The 20,578-nt window shown below is 38.7% G+C and overlaps 1 protein-coding gene and 1 long non-coding RNA gene across 2 annotated transcripts in view; one reads left to right on the top strand and one right to left on the bottom strand.

Moving 5' to 3' along the window:
* Positions 1 to 645: 645 nt before the first annotated feature.
* LOC111262893 (protein phosphatase inhibitor 2) overlaps positions 646 to 20,578 on the bottom strand; it is a gene marked incomplete at its 5' end in the record, with an annotated part of 28,643 nt that continues 8,710 nt past the window's right edge. Inside the window, 3 exon segments of the mRNA XM_022837510.2 lie at positions 646 to 5,566; positions 6,265 to 6,354; positions 14,462 to 14,630. Of these exon segments, the coding sequence (XP_022693245.1) occupies positions 5,441 to 5,566; positions 6,265 to 6,354; positions 14,462 to 14,630 (385 nt within the window). The 3' untranslated portion in view covers positions 646 to 5,440.
* Positions 12,593 to 18,749, top strand: LOC111262894 (uncharacterized). Its single transcript, XR_015312083.1, has 3 exons — positions 12,593 to 13,323; positions 13,773 to 14,302; positions 18,291 to 18,749. It is a non-coding gene; the product is annotated as an uncharacterized LOC111262894 (long non-coding RNA).

Here is a 20,578-nt window from a genome sequence, read left to right as displayed (position 1 = left end):
ATTATTAGATTACGTTATCAACCATTTTTATTATTTAAATCATATTTGCTAATAACTTTTAAAATGTATTTCTTCTCTCTTACTTGTTTTGGAAAATCAGTAGTTTATAGACATCTTTTGAAAACATCCTGCCTTAATGTACTTTGAAAATCAGTTAAATTTAATGGCGTAGTATTAGTATGTAGGACGTGTCAAAAAGGCGAACGTTGACCATCAAGCCTCGATTTATAATAGTTCCAGCTTTTTTTTTTTTTAACTAAAATCGTGGTGCCTTATGGTATCTAGAAGAAAAAAGCCATCAGAGTTGAACTTTGGTCATATTACTATATTTGAAGCCGAAATGACCGTTAGACCTTTCTGCTAAGCACTATCGTCGTGGAATTTTCAGTTACTCTTATGTACCTTTTGTAGTGCACGAGAGTGCTGCAATTAAATCTCAAGGTACTATGGGCACCTATGGACTCAGCTTTTATATGATGTATCTATACCCGACATGATGGAAACAACCCAGTGAAGTTTATATATATATATATATATATATATAGGTTACTCTTTTTATTTTTATTCAAAGTTTATGAATATATTTTATCGTCAGTTTTTCCTTTCTTTCTATTTCTATTAAAAAGAAGAAAAGATGGAAAGCAATTACATTTCATCATCATGAATATTTTTTAGTTTATTTTTTCGTTCATTCCTCGGCTATTTTTATTTCATATAAAATTTCTAGTAATTGTAATATTATCCGTTTATTTTAGTTGCATTTTCCTGTGTCATCATATGTTGTGTGTTTTCTCATCGCATATATATTCTGCCATCACAGCTATTTATCATTTGTCCTCGGCGCTCCTTTATCGCCGCCAGAGAGCAGACAGCGTGCTAACATAAGCATGACATTAATAGTTATATCTTTGATATCTATATTGTATGCAAAAGTATATATAATATATGTGAATATCGTGGGAGTAGAGATAGTAATGTCGAAAAGTCTTCCACTTGAATCATTCCTAATAGCCTAATTTTTAATTTTATGTCTAGCATTGCGTTTGTAATGCATCCGGAGGCTGATGAAGCAACAAGAAACAAACATGTTCTTTTAGTAATTCGAATTAAGAATTCATATAAGATACGTAGGCAGACATGTGGACACTGCATAATCATGGTGGACTGCCATTAAAGGTTCTCGCCCCCTAGCCTTTTGTAATAGGTAAGCTTGCAGCAGGGAACTCGCGGTGGCGCACCCCTAACAGAATTAGACCGAAAGTTTCCAGAGCTTACTACCATGAATTTATGTTGCAGTTAGTATAAGAGCTCATTATTTGCCGCCACAATCGCGGACTACAAGAACGACACGTTCGGATCAACAAATCACGTTTAGTAACATAAGTCCATAAAATATTTGAAAATTCATTAAAAATTCACGGTGCCTATACTATGCCACGGGCAGTAAGTGAAATGATCATTCTGCTATAATATTAGGGCGGCTGAAAATTTCTGGTGTACTATCAGCTGTGTAGGTACAGGCAACGTCAACATTTTCTCACGAGTTTGCCTAACTTCCATTAAATTTCATATTTCGTCACCGCTTAGTAACTCTTGAGTTTCTTCGTTGCGCGCAATCGGTCACTGTTTGTATATGGGTACATATAGCTCCAGATACAACGCCTTCCAACGCTGCACGTAGATATTCGTCGATTGGGCAGCTCATCTCCAAGATACCCAAGTGTGATCTGCTTTGTTGTTGATTTTGTAACAATGATTTCTGAGGATTTTTTTTTTGATCATTCAGTCGTCTCCCTTTCTCTGGACGTCCCACTCACACATACTCTAACATGTATTCTATGTGAATAACTATCGCTATCATTTCGAATATAAATAATAGTCCAGATATATCTTTAATATAGGCAACTATGTGTGGTAAGTCACAAATAATTATGCTATAGTGCGAATTCTATCATACTTATCTCTATCAATAATACGCACGCTACCCTCCAGTTCTCTACTGTAAGCTACTGTGGCTTCATCTTCTGTTATTACTACTTAAATTTTATTTGCTGCAGCACGCGCTGTTCAGCACCGCAATAAATAGTAAATAGCTGTGAAAAACCGTATTATGGCTTCAAATTTCACTTTACATACCGGGTTGCAAGTTCTTGTGTAGATGGCAGCAACCGATGATAGTCGACCACCATTTGGACAAAAGTATAGTGCAGATTTATATATGTATATAGCCTACATGCCTCCGTGTCAATTGTGCTAAAATTGCCGTGTGTTTTCGTATATAATGTCAGCTATGCTAAAATCTCCGCACGATTTTTAGATATTTAGGTTCAATATATTGTATAATGTGTTCCGTATAATGTTTACCGATGTCAATGAATTCTTCGTGCTCTTTGGTTACCTGATTTTATCTGAACCTTCCATTTCAATATTAGTGAATATTATCTTGTAGATATTTGACAGTACGAAGATAATAAATGACCTGACGTAGATGAAATAAATTATGTAAGTGAGACTAAAACGAAAGGTTTAACAAACGTCTCCAAAGACCACGGCCCAGAGAGTATCCATTCATTCTGCATCTTTCTTTATGTATTGGGTGACTAATCTTGCCGGTCAACTTTTTCGACTAACACTTAAATAACCTGCTTAAAAGTTCATCGTGAAATCCTTTTTTACTAATAATTACGCTATTACATATACTTGCTAGACAGAAAGTTAAACGCCTCCACATTACAGCGAACGCTTCTAACGAGTTCTATGATATAGATGTCGAAACACTAGCTCACATAATCGGTCTAGCATTGCGTCCAAGTGAACGTTTACCTTGGTATATAATCGAATGAGCAATATTGATTACCACGAAATTCGCGGCAGAACATCCTACGCTTATAGAGAATTAACCATCATTACCACTAGAATATTCAAGCTTTTAACACTTGTATGACGACCTAGCTATACTACACATGATGCGATTCGATTTGACCTTAGCATCCATTGTTTTTATTCAATAGGGTGAACAGCGCTCTACTCGAGACAACTGTTGCATTTGTACATGACTGATGAATTGGTTGAACCTTAAGAAATTATGTCAACGCGATAACTGGCCTTCGTCCCTCTTTCGTATAAAGACATTGTTGTCATTTGCAGAAACTGAGAAGACATCTATTGAACATCTACTGAGGACATTTATCTCTAGTGAAAAAGAAGTCTATTGAATATTCGCGTCCAGCTTAATTTTGTTAGTGGTTTTATCCTTTTGCGTGACCAAGTGCTGTTAATAACCTCTCCGTTGTGTGCGTTAACAAGATTTCGTGAAGCACGAACGCCGTAGTTTTGATCGCAGAGACTATTTTCAAGAAGTGTCCCGCTACTCACACAGGAATTTGCTGTGGAATATTTGTGGAAAGATTAAGACAATGATAACTAACAATTTTACGGAGTCACGCGAACCTCGTTGCATTTTTCCACTTCTCGTCTTTTTTAGTATCAATGGCATAAAAATTTTTTCACTAAACATGTTGGACCTCACAACTAGCGACTAACTGATTCTATTTAAGTATCTGTTAAATTAAAACCGAATAAAAATCTAGTGAATTTTTATCTCAAGACCATGTATTGTTTATATTGAGGTTTAATCTGTCGCTCACGAGACCCTGAGTTTGGACAGGACAACAAACGATTCATCTTGTCGTAGATTTTCCCACGAACAATATTATTATTCACTTGACAGGTATTATTTCTGATCTAACTTACAGTAACGTGCTGATAGAGTTTGCACATACAATAATATTACAGCATTATCGCTGCTATTTAGCCCCCACCTGTATGCTAGTTTTTCTTTCTACAATTCACTTTCCGCGCATCGCCCGAAATATAATCATTTGTCTTTCTCCTAAAACAGCAACATTTTGTACACGTTATATTTAGCGGCGATTGTGTGTCGTGTTTGCTTGTCTGTGCAGACGCTTTGGTGCATCTTCTCATTACTGCAACTATTAATTATTTAGAGTGCTTTTTCAATAGCTTTTTGAAAATGCCCGTAGCGTTTTCGTTGATCGCCAAACGATATCTGCAGGCAACATTTCTCTCCTTCCTTGTTTTACGGAGTAGTAACTGTATTAAATTTAGCAAATTTCGGCTTCATAAACAATGAACGAAGAAACCAAATCCATCGGTACACGGGCCCGTCGGCGGAGGGAAGACAGTCGGATTATTTCTATCGATGTTTGTCTCATCATTTGCAATAGGCCGTGCCAACAAGATTCCTTTCCTATTTTACATGTGAACAATCCTCTCCCCACGATCTGTGGATTGGATTGAACCCATCTCTACGTTCTGGCGATTCGCTATGATTCATTCTATAACGACGACTTGTGTGCTGACATCATTTCTAGTTATGTCTGTCTCGCACGTTATTGGTCTTGTTGAACATAGGGCAAAAACTAAAACGGTGCTTTAACGCCTGTGTCCCCGTGAAGTACCTCCACAGACAGATGGGTACGCACACCAGACGCGATAGTTTTCCTTTTATCGATGATATTCTCTTGCTCTGTTCGAGTCCTCAGGTACGAGGAATTTCAATTACGTAAACCCCGCCAATAGCGTTGTCGCCTATGCCCTTTAACGCACGCGTAACGATCATAAATATGACCGTCATAGCGGGTGGTACCAATGTTCGTAATGAGGAAGAATAACGTATCGTAAACCCATAAAAAAAGGGGTCAAATATAAATGAAATAAAAGTAAATATCTTATTCCATTACTACTGATTTTGGTACATGGTAACAAAGAATAATTTGTTGCACTTGTTTTGAAAATCTGTATTCGATGTTTTTCACCAAGACAAAACAAGAGCATTAGGACTGCTGCTTAACGAAGGAGTTCGTTCCAAACAAATTCTTGCTTCATATATGACGTTGATGTACGTTGCTCAGTACAATATATTCTGAATTCTGATTCTAGTCAATGTTTTTTTTTGTTGACTGTGGTGAACTGCATGCACTGTGTTCTTCTGATTGCCGAATTGCCGGCAGATTCGCTAACTTCACGATGCTTAATTAGTCCCGCTCTACCACGCTCATTTACGTCATCAGGCGCTGTTCTACTTGCGTACCATCTCAATGTGCCTGCGCTGCCCATATTTTTTTCGCTGTTCACACTTTTGTCTTTTATTTCTTTCTGTCGTTTAAGAGATATTTATACTTGTCTTTTATTTCTTTCTGTCGTTAAGAGATATTTATACTTTGCAGTCTGCAAGAATCGGCGGTATGGCCTTTTTTGTTTGTATATATATATATATATATATATATATATATATATATATATATTATATGTTGAGTACTTTTATCGCTTTTGTTTCTGCTGTTTCTAATAATCATACAAACTTCATAGCATAAGAGTAATGATAATGCAAATACGATAACGAATACGACAAATCATATTATTCATCCATGTCAATGTCATCATCACCGTCTTTCATGTTTCCCATCCTTTCACGCATTTTTCGGACGGCCTCAAACTCGTTGTAGTGTTTGCGGCGTTTCTCCTCAAAGGACTTTCTTCGAATCTGCAATAGAAAGAAAATACGGTAAGTTAGTGCGATTATTATTACCATTCGATGGGACTAAGCAGGTTAAACACACGATAAATACCTAGTGCGTCCAAGCCCTTCACATTCATCATGCAAGTGCAGAGGTGTTAGAAAATAAATCCAAGCCCTTCATATTCATCATACAAGTGCAGAGGTGTTAAAAAATAAATTTAACTATTGTCTGGGTTTTTATACCAATGGTAGGATTTGTAAATAATCCTCGAATCTTCCCTGCACTCTCAGTATAAATGAATTCCGTTGAAAGCTAACCGTTTTAAAGTGACCTTCCCTTAAAGTGATCGCGCTGGTTATTAAATGTAAAAAAACAATCAGAATACTAATAATTGACGCATTTAATCTCATATGTACAGCTCAAGACCGTTCGTAAAGAACGCATTTAAGTTAAATGTGGTACCTTCTAAGTTGCATATGCACAACATTGCAATTAAATTTTACATTTAGTAATAGTTAAGCATTGCGTGTCAGACCGCTGGGCTCTTCAAGCACGAAACCAAGAATCTACGTCCGGTTCCAAACCGGACCCGAAACCGGATGTTTAGTAGCCAAACGCGTCGATACTCTGTCATTACGCGAATGCTCACAACAAAATTGTCCTCAAAATGCTTAGCCTTGGCGGAAACAACGAGAAGGGAAAAAAAATCAGAAGTACTTACACGCTCCGCTTCGGTGAGCATTTCGTCTGGCGTGTCCCGGTCAATGGGCGAGCGGGGTCGTTCAGCATCGCCCAACTTTTCCGCCAACTCCTGCAAGAAATTATGTGTTACCAAAAATTGGATGTCGTTACCATTACGAATATCTGATGCTTGAGTTAAGTTAATTATGATCCAAATTGCATACTCCTATAAATAATAATAATAATAGGTTCTCAGGTTCATAGTACCACCGCTCAAGACATATAGAATAGAAAAGCGATAAATGCAAAAATTGTAATTGCTCACAAAGCGAGTTCGCGGAACGCTCCCATTGGTACTCATGAATAAAGGTCAAGCTTGTCCACGATATGTCTTTAATCGAATGCCTTTGTCTTTCGCTTATCAATCCGACCTATAAGACACATGCCTCTGCCCCATAAGCAACGGAGACGCGGCGACGGTTGGTCGTTATCGCAAACTATGCATTTTATTCATACGGCCACTAACGGCCTTTACGCTTCAGCTAGAAAATACCTCGTTATTTTTTGGTAACGCTCAGTAAATATACGCTTTGAGGCCAGATTGGTCGTGCTTCACCTTTCCGTTCGGATCCAGAATTTATTAGTTGTGAGGTTTTCAGCCGATAGATACCGCTGATATAAAAGGTTACGACTTTTTTCTTTTGCTTTGTTTTCTTGATTTGAAAACACGGACCGATAATTTGTTGAAATAAAACACCATTTTTATCTTAATGGTTATGTAGGTGAAAACAATGATTTTTATTGATAATAGAGTTTCTAAGAAAGAAATACGTTATCTGTTAAGCAGACAATAAATAGTTACGTATTGCAATAATGTAAGAATATATAGACAATTATTGTATATATCATTTTTAGGTTAAATTATTATTTTATTGGTTAGAATGTAAATATACACCTTAAACGTCTTAAATATTTTGCATGAAGTTTTACGTCGGATTCCGGCGTTAAACTTAGCTTTATATCAATGTCAAACTCTAGTCCACACAACGTTGTTTACAACGTTGCCTGACTGACCTACAATCTATATAACGTGTGCCCGTGATCTGTCGACTATGATCACCTAGTATGCACGAAAAAATGACAGCATATCGATATGGGGAAGTGAACTACAGTGAACAGATTAAGCATCTTTCTTATTGCATCCTTTCCAGTGTATTCGAAACGCCACCGATATCAAGGAAAATGAACGAAAGGAAGACTAATATAACAAATGACAATATGTCCTTGCTCTCACGTTGACCTTGCCCCTCTAGTATCTCGTGCCAACTCCGCTGGTAAGCGAGTTATCACTATCAGACAAGTCCACTCTTGAAGTTACTACTTGTTTTTGTATTCTTAGCCTTGACAGCTCTCTCAAAGTATTACTGCGACAGCTATTTCCACAGTCCCTTCTGACTACGTTGCACGATAGATATTGACCTTACGGCAGGTCAATATCGGCCTATCGCTATTGAATCTCCTGTTATCCCTCTATCGTCTAAATGGCACGCCAGCCTTCACTGAACACCGTGACTCTGCTACGGCTAGCACTGCTGCTATTGTTAGTGTAGTCTAGTGGTGTCTAAATAACCTACAGGGCACTCAAGCTGCGCCATCAGGTAACTGGTCCGTGCTCCTCCGTTCGAGATCGCTTCGAAGCCTACTTGAAGCTGCTCGCTAAGGATGATGTCACATCTCGGGTTACGCCGGTTAATTCACTTCCGTCCGAAACCGCTGGAAGATGCTGCAACCGCTAAGCTACTGCTAATCATAGGTAACCATGACTAGCCATTGATAGCTGGCCATCTTGCCTACAACGTATTCAAAGTAGCTGGCAACTTGCACGATCACACATCGACCATATATTGTTCGGACGCAAGGACATGTACATACAAGGATGATCCACTATGGCCTATGATCAACAGCCATAATGATTCACCGTTCCCTAGTGACGGGGCAGAATTCGATGAACACGGACAGTTTTACATAAACAGTTGCCAGTGGTGATGCGTAGTAATGATAGAATTATGGCGGGAGTAATGACGGCAACAACTGTAGGAGGCGACTGCAGAGTTGAAGTTCGCCACGACAAAATAAAGCTAATGAGTTCGAATGAGAATGAGATCGAAGAAAGCGTTCAGTTTTTCGGTCGTTTATATTCTGCAGTATCTCTTGTTATACCTTACTTGCACGTGTACGAATTTAATGGATAACGAAATACGTATGAATATGTCAATACAAGAAGAAAAACGCGATTCCAGAATATGGTAGTGTGGTTCTTACTACCATACTGGTTATAACAGTAACCGATAATAGTATTATCGATTCCTCTCACTGTAAACTGCTGTCTCTCGGTAGCTATTATGTCGGTGATGACAGTACTAAGTAGAGAATCCAAAATCACTAGTAAATGAAAAGATAAACATAGCACTTTATTATTGTTTCACGTGGGAAAAAACCCTTGCATTTCATAATGACAGAGCGGTGACATATTTTTGTTATGATTAAAGATGTGAGTAACCTATTGAGCTTGAATTGAAGCTCAAAAAAACAACTAACGATCGTCACGACCACTCGAGACTGATGTGGCACACGCGAGGGCTTCTTGTAACGAAACTGTCGTCAACCGTAGCGTGCCTGCCGATCCAGTAGCTGGTCGTCTGGGCTCTGGATTTTCATTGCCGTTTACGACAGCATAATTTACGCAAACTGCTTAACAGGCTACATGTACAGTACCGAAGGCTGCAAAAGCAATATAGCCAAATCTTTTTTATCTATGTAAAAACAACAAACTCGAAATAGAAGTCGATGCAATTGGCACTTCAGACAGAGTAGGTTAACCCAGCGAATGTTGGGAGTAGCCGGCGCATCCTTACCGGATTTCCCGAGTTTATGGCGAGAACGCACGTGTATTGATGCCGGACATGTACAGCTTTCGTAACTAAGATGAGAATCTAACGTATAAGGTTTGTGCCGGCACTAAAAAACAAACTATGACGCTGTATCGATCGATTCATATTGCATAAATGTCATAGCGAGTTGCTACGAAGTTCACCGCGGAGATCGAGGAAGAAATCTTATAGATACAATGACAGCTATAGACAACAGTTTCAAAAATATATCTTAAGGGTATGGCACGCGAGATGCCATCCAACGAGAGATACATAGCTTGTTAGTGATTTGGGCGCAGCAGCTGAAATGTAGCCGAGATCCTTAAGTCAGGAATTCCCTAAGCAGGTACAGCCGCTTTAGGAGTATCATACAATAAATAAGCAATTAAGAGCGGCTTAATTTCGTGAAAGGTCAGCATAGCAGCATAGTTCTAGCATAATAATAAAATCAAGCTTCCAAAGTGCAAACTCTTACAACGGTTTTAAAACTTTGACTCTGTTGTGTTTTTCAGAGAATCACAATAAACAAAAGACAATTTAGGAAAAATGAAAAAAACGTTAGCTTTCATTTCAAGCAGCATCCGTTTATAAAATTTTTCCGTATATAAAATTTTTGAAAACCCATTTGTTCTTTCCTAACTCGAGACTAATTAAAAGCTTGCATCTCAGTTTACTGCAGGCCTAATTTTGTCATCCCTTGCGCAAACACATTTAATAATTAGCAAAGTTAAATGTCAATTAAATGTGCCCTAAATAAGGCTCATGGACTTTATCGGGTGTTTACGTTCCTCTGAATCAATTCCAAGGTTATTTATCACCTTCAAGGGTATCTAAAAGCCCTTTGCTATTTAAATCAAATGAAACGTAACGAACAATTACAAAATGCTTGAAGCATGATCATCATAACCAACCCAAGACCTATGTACACGTCTTATCATGCGTCTCTGGCTTGCTAGAGCCTTCAGCCTATGTCGATTAGCAGATTAGTTTCGACTCTTCCTGGCAGGCCTCCCTGGCGGTCAAATAAAGACGTGCAAACTACGATGGCACCACAGTTCAATAAAAAAGGTTCGTCTATTTTGCAAAAGTATAATGCTCAAGCCTTCATAAGTCTTCAGCGACTCGTGGTAAGGCGAAGAGAAACCACCAAATGAGATCTGATTGAAGGTACCATGGTGAATCATGACATTTACCAAAAACTAACTCGGCAGTTGATAAAAAGTGATCGCAGTCTGAGAGATCTGCCGAATTCGAGTTCTTTATGCCTCTCAAAGCATTTATTTTCATTCGACGTTTTTCTATTTTTGTCTTTTTTTTTCTCTTTTTTTCCTTATAAAAGTAACAATTATTTTGTGATCAGTTGAGTTTTTTTAAATTCTACCACTGAAAATTAAAACGTTCGGTTGCTTTTGTGCTGGTGCGTGTCTGTCATCGCTGCGAGGGTAATGCCGGCATGATGAAGCCGTCGAGATTTTTTTGTGTTTCACGGACGATTACCTACCTCAAGCCCGGCTAGGGACGCTCTCTGTTTTGAACCAACTGACACTAAATTAATCTGCAAGTATTTTCGTTGAGTGTTCTGCTAAGAATTTAAGAGATGAAAATACTTTCTCTACAATAAATGCGACGGTTTGTCTCGACGAAAAAGAAATGACACTCATTAGATTAATGGTTCCCAACTGTGATCTTCCTAACTGCCGATACCAGGCAGTATTCTCAACCATACTGACGGCTCCGCATGATACTGCAGGAAAAAGTACATTCAAACCAGTTGGTGAAATTAACATTGTCATCACTGTTATTACACTAAGATCCAGAAGTTTGTCATTCTGCTTTAAAAATCGATTGATACTTAGCTCCGGTTGTCAAGTTGGCCGGCTCATAAAAACAAACAAAACTGATCTACAGGCCGATGTTTCTATTTACCACAGCCTCTTTCTTGCCGGTTCAAACTCACTTGGCTCTCAGTTTTCAATGTTCGTTCCATCCCGCGTCCACTCCCCATGCGCATCAATGTTCGATATGCGACAGTAAACCGTTATCCTTTACCAATATATAAATCGATTCTCGAAATAGTACGCTACCCGTAGGGACGGTCACCTCACTATTATTGCTATATACCTCTAGAGGGTGCTGTAAGATATTGCATCGTTTTGGCCAGGCAACATTTAGTTATTGCAGAAAGAAAGGCTTAACAGATGATCTCAGCCTTCTTTTCTGTGCTTGCTGGACTCCGATTTTTTCTATAGGTTCTGTGGGCCCTCCTGGGGCCTGCGTATTTTGCTATATCTTTCGTCGGAATCAGAGTAATGGTCGAAAAAAAAGCAACAACAACAACTGCACGATACCAATCAAGTGATGAACACACCTTGACAGAGAGTCCAAACCTGTAATATATTATACTGATTTAGTCTAGTTGACTATTTTCAACCGGTGGTTTTTTACTCTACCAATTTACACGACTAGCTCAGCAGTAACGGCATCGCCAATTATTTCTCAAGGTCTTTCCCGTTTAAGCGTCGTAGATGTTTATCGTTAGACGTCACCAGCCAACGCGCGGTATTGGCAACATGAGAGATAAACGGACGGCCTGTTTGTTTGTCTATGCGACACACTTGACGCTTGGAGACAACTGGACGAGAAAACGACTATAGCACTAAGAAAGCATCAGGTAGATTCCCGACGCGCCGGGTCTATGGCCGACATTTAGCAAAAACGTATCGTGCATCGAACTGGTTGACCATCTATTGATTAGAATAGCGGCTGTTTGCTTACAGCGCGTGCCGGATAACGTGAACTTTCTTCAACGTGTAGAGAGTAGAGTGTTTGCACGAGAACCGGCTCGTCGCAACATATATCCACTTATGTAAATCGGCCAGATCTAACAACTATCTCTGGAATGAAGTCTCAAGCACCATTGTTGGAAGTAGGAGAATAAACTTTGTGTCACATTTGTCATCTGGCTGATGTATTTCGTTGACGATGTTCACGAAGAAACAATTGCTCGTGATTGAATTTTTTGTTTTTCTTGTCTTTCATACGACTCTACTGCACCACACTAAACAATAGGAGGATTATATATTATAATATGTAATCCTCCAGGCACAGTCTTATCATAACAAGGTTGTGCCTGAGGTGCGAGAAATTTATAAAGGTTGGCGCAAGGAGATGTCTGCAGCAGGCTGTATTCTTCTGTTCGATTGTCTTACGCAAAAAAAATACGTATGAAGGGGAAGCGATGTTGAACTTATGGTAACATTGTATCATGGGGGAGAAACGAATTAGGAGAATTTTATTTTTTCTCGCGCTTTTGCAAAGAAGAAATGTGCTAAACCTGCTTTATTATTTAAAGCTAGGTGCACACTACTGTTTGGATACATTAAACGAAGGCTTTTGGTTGACTTAAAATTTTAAAAACAAGTTTAAAAGACTTACCTGAAGTTCACAAAAGCCAGCCTGTATAGTATTCTCTAAGTGGAGTGTTTTTTTTTTCTATCTTTTAACAGGAAACATAGGCAAAAAAAGATACAAGCAATTAGACGGCTCAAGATTTTTCTCTTCCCAACAATTTACTCGACACAGCACAAACGCCTCCACTAAGACGTCAACGAGTTTCTACGACAACCAAACTGTCACTGTCGCCTGTTGTTAAGGCAGCCGTAGTGTCTGTTATTGTTGTCGAATAGTAATTTTTACTTGATATGCTTATTCATCGCCTTGTTTTTGTTGATTGATCATTAACGTGACGAATGACTTTTTAGCCTTGTTTCGTTTGAGACGACGTGCATAAGCTTTGTCGCTGCAAGGTCCATGGCGGCTGGTACACTTCGGATACACTTCAAAGGCAGACGCGAAGAATGCAATGATCAATGCGGTCAATATAATTGTGTACTGAGTGGATACGATAGGACCGAGAAAACACACTCACTAATGATACAGTACGTTGCAACAAATTAAAGGCAACTCTCAAAGAACTTCCCGTTGAGTTTTCACCTCCTCTCCTCCTCAGCGACATCGGTTGCGATGCGCGATACACATAAGTATTTGAGACATTTGCTGTCATGTGCGCATTTTGTATATTATAAAGGGACCTGGGATGCAATCAGCCAGATAAGGTTCCAGTTCGCGCATTACAAAGCAACTGCAAAACCCTGGATGCGATCAAGAACGTATGTAACGATTTAATTGTAATAAGCAAACAGTCAATAGTAGTTTAAGGCGGATAAGTAAACGACAGTAGCTTTTGATATTAGTACAGATCCTATTTTTGACTGTTTAATAAATGTTTTGACTTCTGTGGCAAAGACTGAGTCAGTTAACAGATATTCAGCACGAAATAAATGTAGGTATTCTAAGACTTGAAATCACCAATAACCATAGATACTTCTGAGGGTAGCAGACGAATACGAAGACTTCATTTCGAATTATACGTAATGTAATATTGGAAAAAGACATAAAATATCAGGTCTTCGAGACCAAGCGGTCGTCCACGAAGTTAATTAAAAATTGTTAGGAGAATGCTATGCGATACTTTTTATGCTGCTTTAGAATAAAAACATATTAAAGCAAAAAATGAGTCCTTACAAAAAAAAATTACAAAAACTGAGTGTGCTTTCAGCCATGTACTGTATACCGACAGCATGACGCTCGAAAGGTTCTTAGAACTGTCACACGAAGCAGACACGTGGCTCAGCAAGGTTAGCCATGACACAAAATGGATGAAGGTGATATAAAAGTCCTTGGATAGCAGACGCCATTGTGAGATCATTCATCGGGTACGATAAAGACTGAGGGGTGCCGTTTTTGAACGACCAATTTCCAGGAGGGTGATGGCATAAAGGTGTGCCTATTGGTGCCCGTTCTACTTGAATCAACACATGATAAGATAGCGCTCGATGTTATTAGCAGTAATAAGTGCGTTCATCTGTAAAAATTAACATATGTGACAGGTATCTCGAAAAGCAAGGACAACTATTCAATTTGTTGAAATTTTATCGTGATCTAGATGCCACGTTTGCAAGAAGTGCTATCTTGAAGATCGACGATACAGGCATCCAGCGAGATGTCTCTTTTGGTTTGCGAAATGGAGATCTGTAATGATCGGCTTGACATTACTAAACACTATTTGTACAGCGTATACTTAAAAAGGCAAGTATTTTTTGAAAAAATAACTGTTTAAAATCCAAAAATGTCACTTTCCATTCCACAGGCATCGTTCGCGTCTCTAAAACGAAATGTTTCAAACACTCTGAATTCTTTTAACTTATCGTCTAATTATTGAAGCAACAAAATAGATAGTTTGCCTACCTCAAGATCAATGGCTTCATGTCTGGCAACAATCTCTTCATCAGTCTCATCCGCTTCGTACGAGTAGGGCGTTTTCGGCTCCTCGATCTTCATGTGACCGTAGTCTTTGTCAGCGGGGTGATACGTTGCTAAAATGTTCTGTTCATCCCATTTAATATCCTGCGTGCTCCTGTAGTAAAAATAGACAATCAAAATTACTACTTACATCCTTTGCTACTATAACCATAGCCATACATAGTTCCATTACGTACATTCCATACGCCCACGAGTGGCCTTAATCGACAAGTGGGCTTGCTTGTACTATCTGCTTTCTTTATTGTAGTGTACAAATTCATAACAGGTACCATAGTTGGTGTTAATAATAATAATAAAGATTCGTGACATTTCTAAAAGTAGTGTAGGTTAAAACACATCTAATTAGCCAGACGGGTTGATCTTGGGATGCCTTTGCTACTCCTTTATGAGTTTAATGTGCTAGATCCTTAGATATCCCTAGAGATAGAAGCCCGTCTTTCGTCATGGTTTCTTCTGTATTTTTTTTTTTACAGTAAGACATGTTTGACTAAGAGTAACAGAGATGTGTACACAGCATTTGTTTGTACGAGCTATTAATTCATCAAGCCCATCGCGTACATTCGGGAAGCATGTGCACCTCTACCAATTACTAATTAAACGGCACATACTATTCACTTCGCAACCGTTTCGTGTTGCCACACTGGGACGGCTCCGGTTTAGCGAATGCGCAATCATTTTACTGCTGCAAGTGTCACTCGCGGGAGCTGGCAGTTATCTCTTCTGCAACAGATGTGGATAACAAGTCGGAAGTTCGATTGCACATTACGCTACCATTCATTTTCTATTTACGACATATTCTAAAACTAGCAAAGTACTTGATAATGGAAGTATTTTTCGGTCCGTAGCATGAAAAGAAAATGTAATTTCACGTTCGATTCCTTCCTCTAAGAACGCAATTGAGCAGGTTTCAGTTTAGTTACGTAGGAGTAACGTCATCATGCCACGTTAAACGGCGGAGAGCGGAGCGGTACTGCCATTGTCAGCACATTAGCGCAGATAAACCTCAAGGCTTGCTTCCTGCAGGACCTATAGCGTGCTTAATAACGACAAATGCGAAGGAGCGCGGAAAAGGCGCAGCGGCTCTTTTTTTGAATGTTCCAATCATGGCTTACCAGGAAGAGTTTGCCAGCAGACGCACAAAGGGATTTGGCTCCCTGTCTATGGATGCGACCTTTGTAGATCGATACTATTATGCTTTTACATATACGCTAATGTGACATAATAATAATAATGAAATTTGAATCGTAACCCTTAGTCCATGAGTTATAAGTCGCACATAATCATTGTACCAATTTACACAGGCAGGTATGTTTTCCTAAGCGTAAAGCGACTTTTATTGTTCTAGCGGATCGATTCTGCATTAAATATTCATTATCTACCATATGGTAATTATCAAACAATCAGTTAGCGAATTTACATTAACCAACTGGAGCTGTGTTTGTTGTCTCGGATGACATTGTTAAACAGCGCAACGAGAACTTGGTCTACCTAATGGGGGCACGCTCGCGGGGTAAATTTGTTCAGAGGTAGTACCCCCACAACAATTTAATCACATAAAAATGCGTATTTTTGGCTGACTTATTCAGACTAAGCAGACACATACATGAGGTTTTTGTAAAATTCAGCTCAACGTGTACTACAACGAGAATCAAAATTGGTCATTTCTATACCTTTTTGAATGCTCTGTAGAAACGCATTCCGGATTGAACTTTATTTTCGTTTTTGACTTGCGGTTGACATTGTTGTTGATGACACTAAAACATTTTTTTCTTTACTTTTCATCAAGCGGTAAAACTATAAAAAAAAAAAAGGAAATATATTCCATTATATTTCATTTCTATGTTAAAAATATCATGATAGAGAACAATCTAGAAGCGTTTTACAAAAAACCGAATGTTGATTAACGTTATGAGGTAGTTGTTCAGACGCAGTTGATCGTATCTGCAGGCCACATTCATTTTCTAGTTATTTTCTCCGACTGTCTGTAAACAAAACAGCCAGAGATTTTCAAAACAGTGGGATTATACATGATTTGACAGACCACTTCCTGAGTAGCTTGGGTACGTCGATCTCGGCTGTTAAGTAAACTGTAAAGTGCCAATCTCGCCCGGTTTACCATGCATGGTTTACGAAAAGAAGCGTGTCTGCGCTGTGTTACAGAGATAAAGAAAGGTAAGCTTTATGAACTTTCGCTTCGCATCCTTAATCGTAAACTGCGGATACAGTTAGAACCATTGTTTCGATTCCAATACTGCCGCTAACATTGTCTCAGACGGCTACCTTTCAGTATGTGTTGTAATAAAAGAATATATCTGCCTGCACCTGGTTCCGAACTTAGGCCATCTTGAGTAGACAAACATGTTTCTAAACCACGTCACTACTTTAACACAGGGGCTACAGTAATATAAAGCGAGTCATGATCTTCAAGGGTCGTAGGCATCGGACGTAAAAAATAAAAAGTTTATATGAGACATATTATAGAGTAACTCATGATCTGTAGAATCATGGCAAATAATGCATTGTCATTCGGTCTCCTTCTGTATATATTATAGAAACATATGTATCCACTAGCATAATAATCTCATACGTGTATTATCGATTTATGTGCTGTTTACTAAAGGAACGGTGTTAATAAAAGTTTATATTTAAATATCGTTGTCTCACAGTAAATAATCTAGACGTCAAGGAAATGATTTCACAACTAAAATCAAGCGAAAGACAAATCTAGAACAAATACCGAACGACAACGACCACTCACTTGACCCAATTTGTTGATCGGTCCTCATTATAATCCACAATATTTGATAGGTCAACAAGGGTGGAATGGAAGATTAGTGGGTAAGTAACTCAGACTATACAAACGCCAGTTGATTATAAGATAGCTTGGTTTTTTTTATGTCATTTTCTAGGTGCCGCGTTTGGCTGAACCTAAAAACAACACAAAAGAATCGATATCATGTATTATAACGTATTATCAATATTTGCACCTATACAATGCATATTAACGTATAAGGCTGGATATCACTTGTTACAGCGCACAAATACTTTTTGTCTCTTCTCGACGATCGTTTTAATTATTCTTACTCACAATTATCGGAATACAACAAATGACTCCTTTGGTATCACGTATGTCGGAAGTCTTTTACTTATTTGCAGAGTCTGTGCATAAAGAGTGCATGAAAAAAATACGTTCTTACATGAGTAAAATACCGAGAAATTCACAGTGTGTTGGAACGCCACAAGCCTCGACAACTACCAACTGAAAATAGGAGAAGAACCTAGCCTATGGTTGGCCTCTCTATTAACGCGAACTTAGCGCACAGAAGACACTGATCATAACTGTTAGCTGTTTGACTTATAATAAGGCTCTATCCGCGATGAAAAATTAACAACAATAACCGCAACAATAAAGAAGGGCTGTAAATATTCATTTTAATAATAGAATGTGTAATAGCATAGGCACGATGCATTAGGCGCTCCATTAGCACACCAAAACGAATTCATGCCCACAGCGTGTTAAGTTCCCGTGGTGAAGGCGTAAGGGATAGTCATTGTATAATACATGTATAAATGTAGCCGTGTTGATGGATTAACACGTACTTGTTCACATCTGTATCGCGTTACCAATGTTCTTGTTGTTGTCAATGAAAACACAATGGAGCCAATGCCTAGTTAACAGTAAAGGGACAGATACACCTTGCTGCATCGTGTCATCTGCTAGCTGACGGTTTGGTACATCTTGACTGCGCTGTAGGGATCGTGGAAGGCTGAACTCAGACCTCGGATAAGCGCCTTTGTTTTTGTCTCAAGCTGTGAACTGCGCAGACATAACGTGTCCGCGCACGCGAAGGCAACTCGTGACAAACGATAAATAACGGTCAAACCATCAACCACAACGTGACAACATGGTCGCGGCTAGGAGAAATTATGCGGAATCGTCAACATGTCGCACTTAAAACGATGCAACTTAAAATGCGCGGGAACAACGAGACTATACCATAGCTCGTAAAAAGTTAGTTATAGCGAAAACATTGTAAACTTTCATATGATATCCATATCCGGAATATCATACGGAGGTACTTTATCCAGAGGTTTAGAAAAGAGTGTTTGCGTGTACGATACATTTGTTTTAAAGGTGTTTATGTGCGTTAAGCGTTCGACGTTTATGGGCTAAATGTGACAATAAATAAAATAAATGGTATGCCGTATGAAAGCTTTCTAGTCATGGTCTATTTACGTAGTAGGATAAAGATTATCATATAGAGTACGTTAGGAATAAAAGTTTCACTTGCTTTAAGTGAAAGAAATCTTTTTATTTTTAAGCTTCACTTCTTTCACTAAATTAGTATTAGAACATGACAAACAAAGGGTTTTTGAGACCCATCCAATCCGATGTCACCTATTCAACTTTCTACACCACGGGACTTAAAAATACCAAACGACTATTAATTATTATACATTCACTATCTTAAGTTTAGTTACTATTTCCTGTAGAAATATGCACCATGACGCACAATTAAAATATGACATTATGCTCATTCACCCCGGTGCTGTATAGATCTGAGGTTATATATATATATGTGTATGTCTGGCGAGTGAAATCAATGACTGAGCAGACCATTTGTGCCACCGTAATTTTTGTGGTGTGAGATACAGCGGTGTCGTGCAATAGGAATGTTCTACCTTTGCTTGTTAATCTTAATTACTCACTTATTTCCTTTAATTGTTGACAGTAGACCTCAACTATGATCGGTGAACTAGGAATCATGACGCTGTAGTGAATTACACCAACATTAGACTATTAAACGGAGATCATAAGCTTTTTGCAGTTGTACGTTTGCTTTACAATGATGTCACGCCGGTTCAGTTGCGTGCACACCCTCATTCGACCGTCTATAACTGTTGTAAAGGATCTATTATTTTTTTCACAGTTTATTGTTTAATAGGAGAATGAATCAGTGCTGTACTGTGAGAGAAAATAGGAAGTTTTTGGTTTTTGCTCATATCATGCGGCACCCATGTCTACTTTATTAAAGCTAGTAGAGGTATAGTATTTTTACATATACCAAACCAAGTCTTGAGATCGATCAATGATAAAAAAAAGTTCATCTTGTGTATTTACTTTGAGGTGAATCCTGCACTGGTGATACACTTCGTCGAAACACACATCGTTTATCGTTTAGAATTTGTCCAAATGTACGTAAAATTCGCGCGCATTCTCTCTAAGATAACGTAGTAGTGTTGTGACTTGCTATAAAGTCAAACTTTTAGAAACTCATTTTTGAGGTCAAAATTTCTTTCTCTGAATTTTTTGAACCAACTGTTCCCGATGTTTCTAGTAGCAAAATCTTCACGAAATACAAAATTTATACGGCGGGCTGTTTCCGCCGTTGCAGTTTTCAAGATGGAGCTCATTCATAAAATAGTCGAATCTTCCCAGGCTCGCTACAGTTTGCCCACTAAAAGCCCGAGTCGTGCTATCCGAATAAACGGTGTCAGATTTGAAAGAATAGGAGTGAATGCCGCATCGTTATAAAATATTGTTATCTTAAGATATGGGATTAATTTTTATCATATGTACTTGATTTACTATCATTTCCACTTGCAGCCTTGTATCATTAGCGCACGCGTTGATACACAAACGATACATCATTATCTCTCTTATCGCCTTTAGCCCGCCCTCCATCCATCGCGGCTTTGAGCAGTGCCAACGAATCAAACAAAAGCTATCGGTTACAGTTGTTTCTGCATAGCGGACTCTTCAAAACAACGGTGGACAGACAGCTGCAGCATCTAGAAAAAAGAATTCGCCAGCTGAAAACGATTCAAGCACCACTCAGCAAAATTATCAACGCTACACGATTCACGAGTCGTCAATGCACTGCCTCCGTATTTTCCATCGATGATAATTCATGTTTACCAGCAGATACCTTGAACAACATTTATTCCGGCAATACCCAGCGGGTTTGGTGGTCAGAGCGAAATGCGGCCCGATCGTGGACCAGAGAAATGGATACGTTAACATCCGATACCCTTGTATTT

The sequence above is a fragment of the Varroa jacobsoni genome, unplaced genomic scaffold, assembly GCF_002532875.2.
Source record: "Varroa jacobsoni isolate VJ856 unplaced genomic scaffold, vjacob_1.0 scaffold_712, whole genome shotgun sequence".
NCBI lineage: Eukaryota > Metazoa > Arthropoda > Arachnida > Mesostigmata > Varroidae > Varroa > Varroa jacobsoni.
This window is presented reverse-complemented; position numbering and strand designations above follow the sequence as displayed.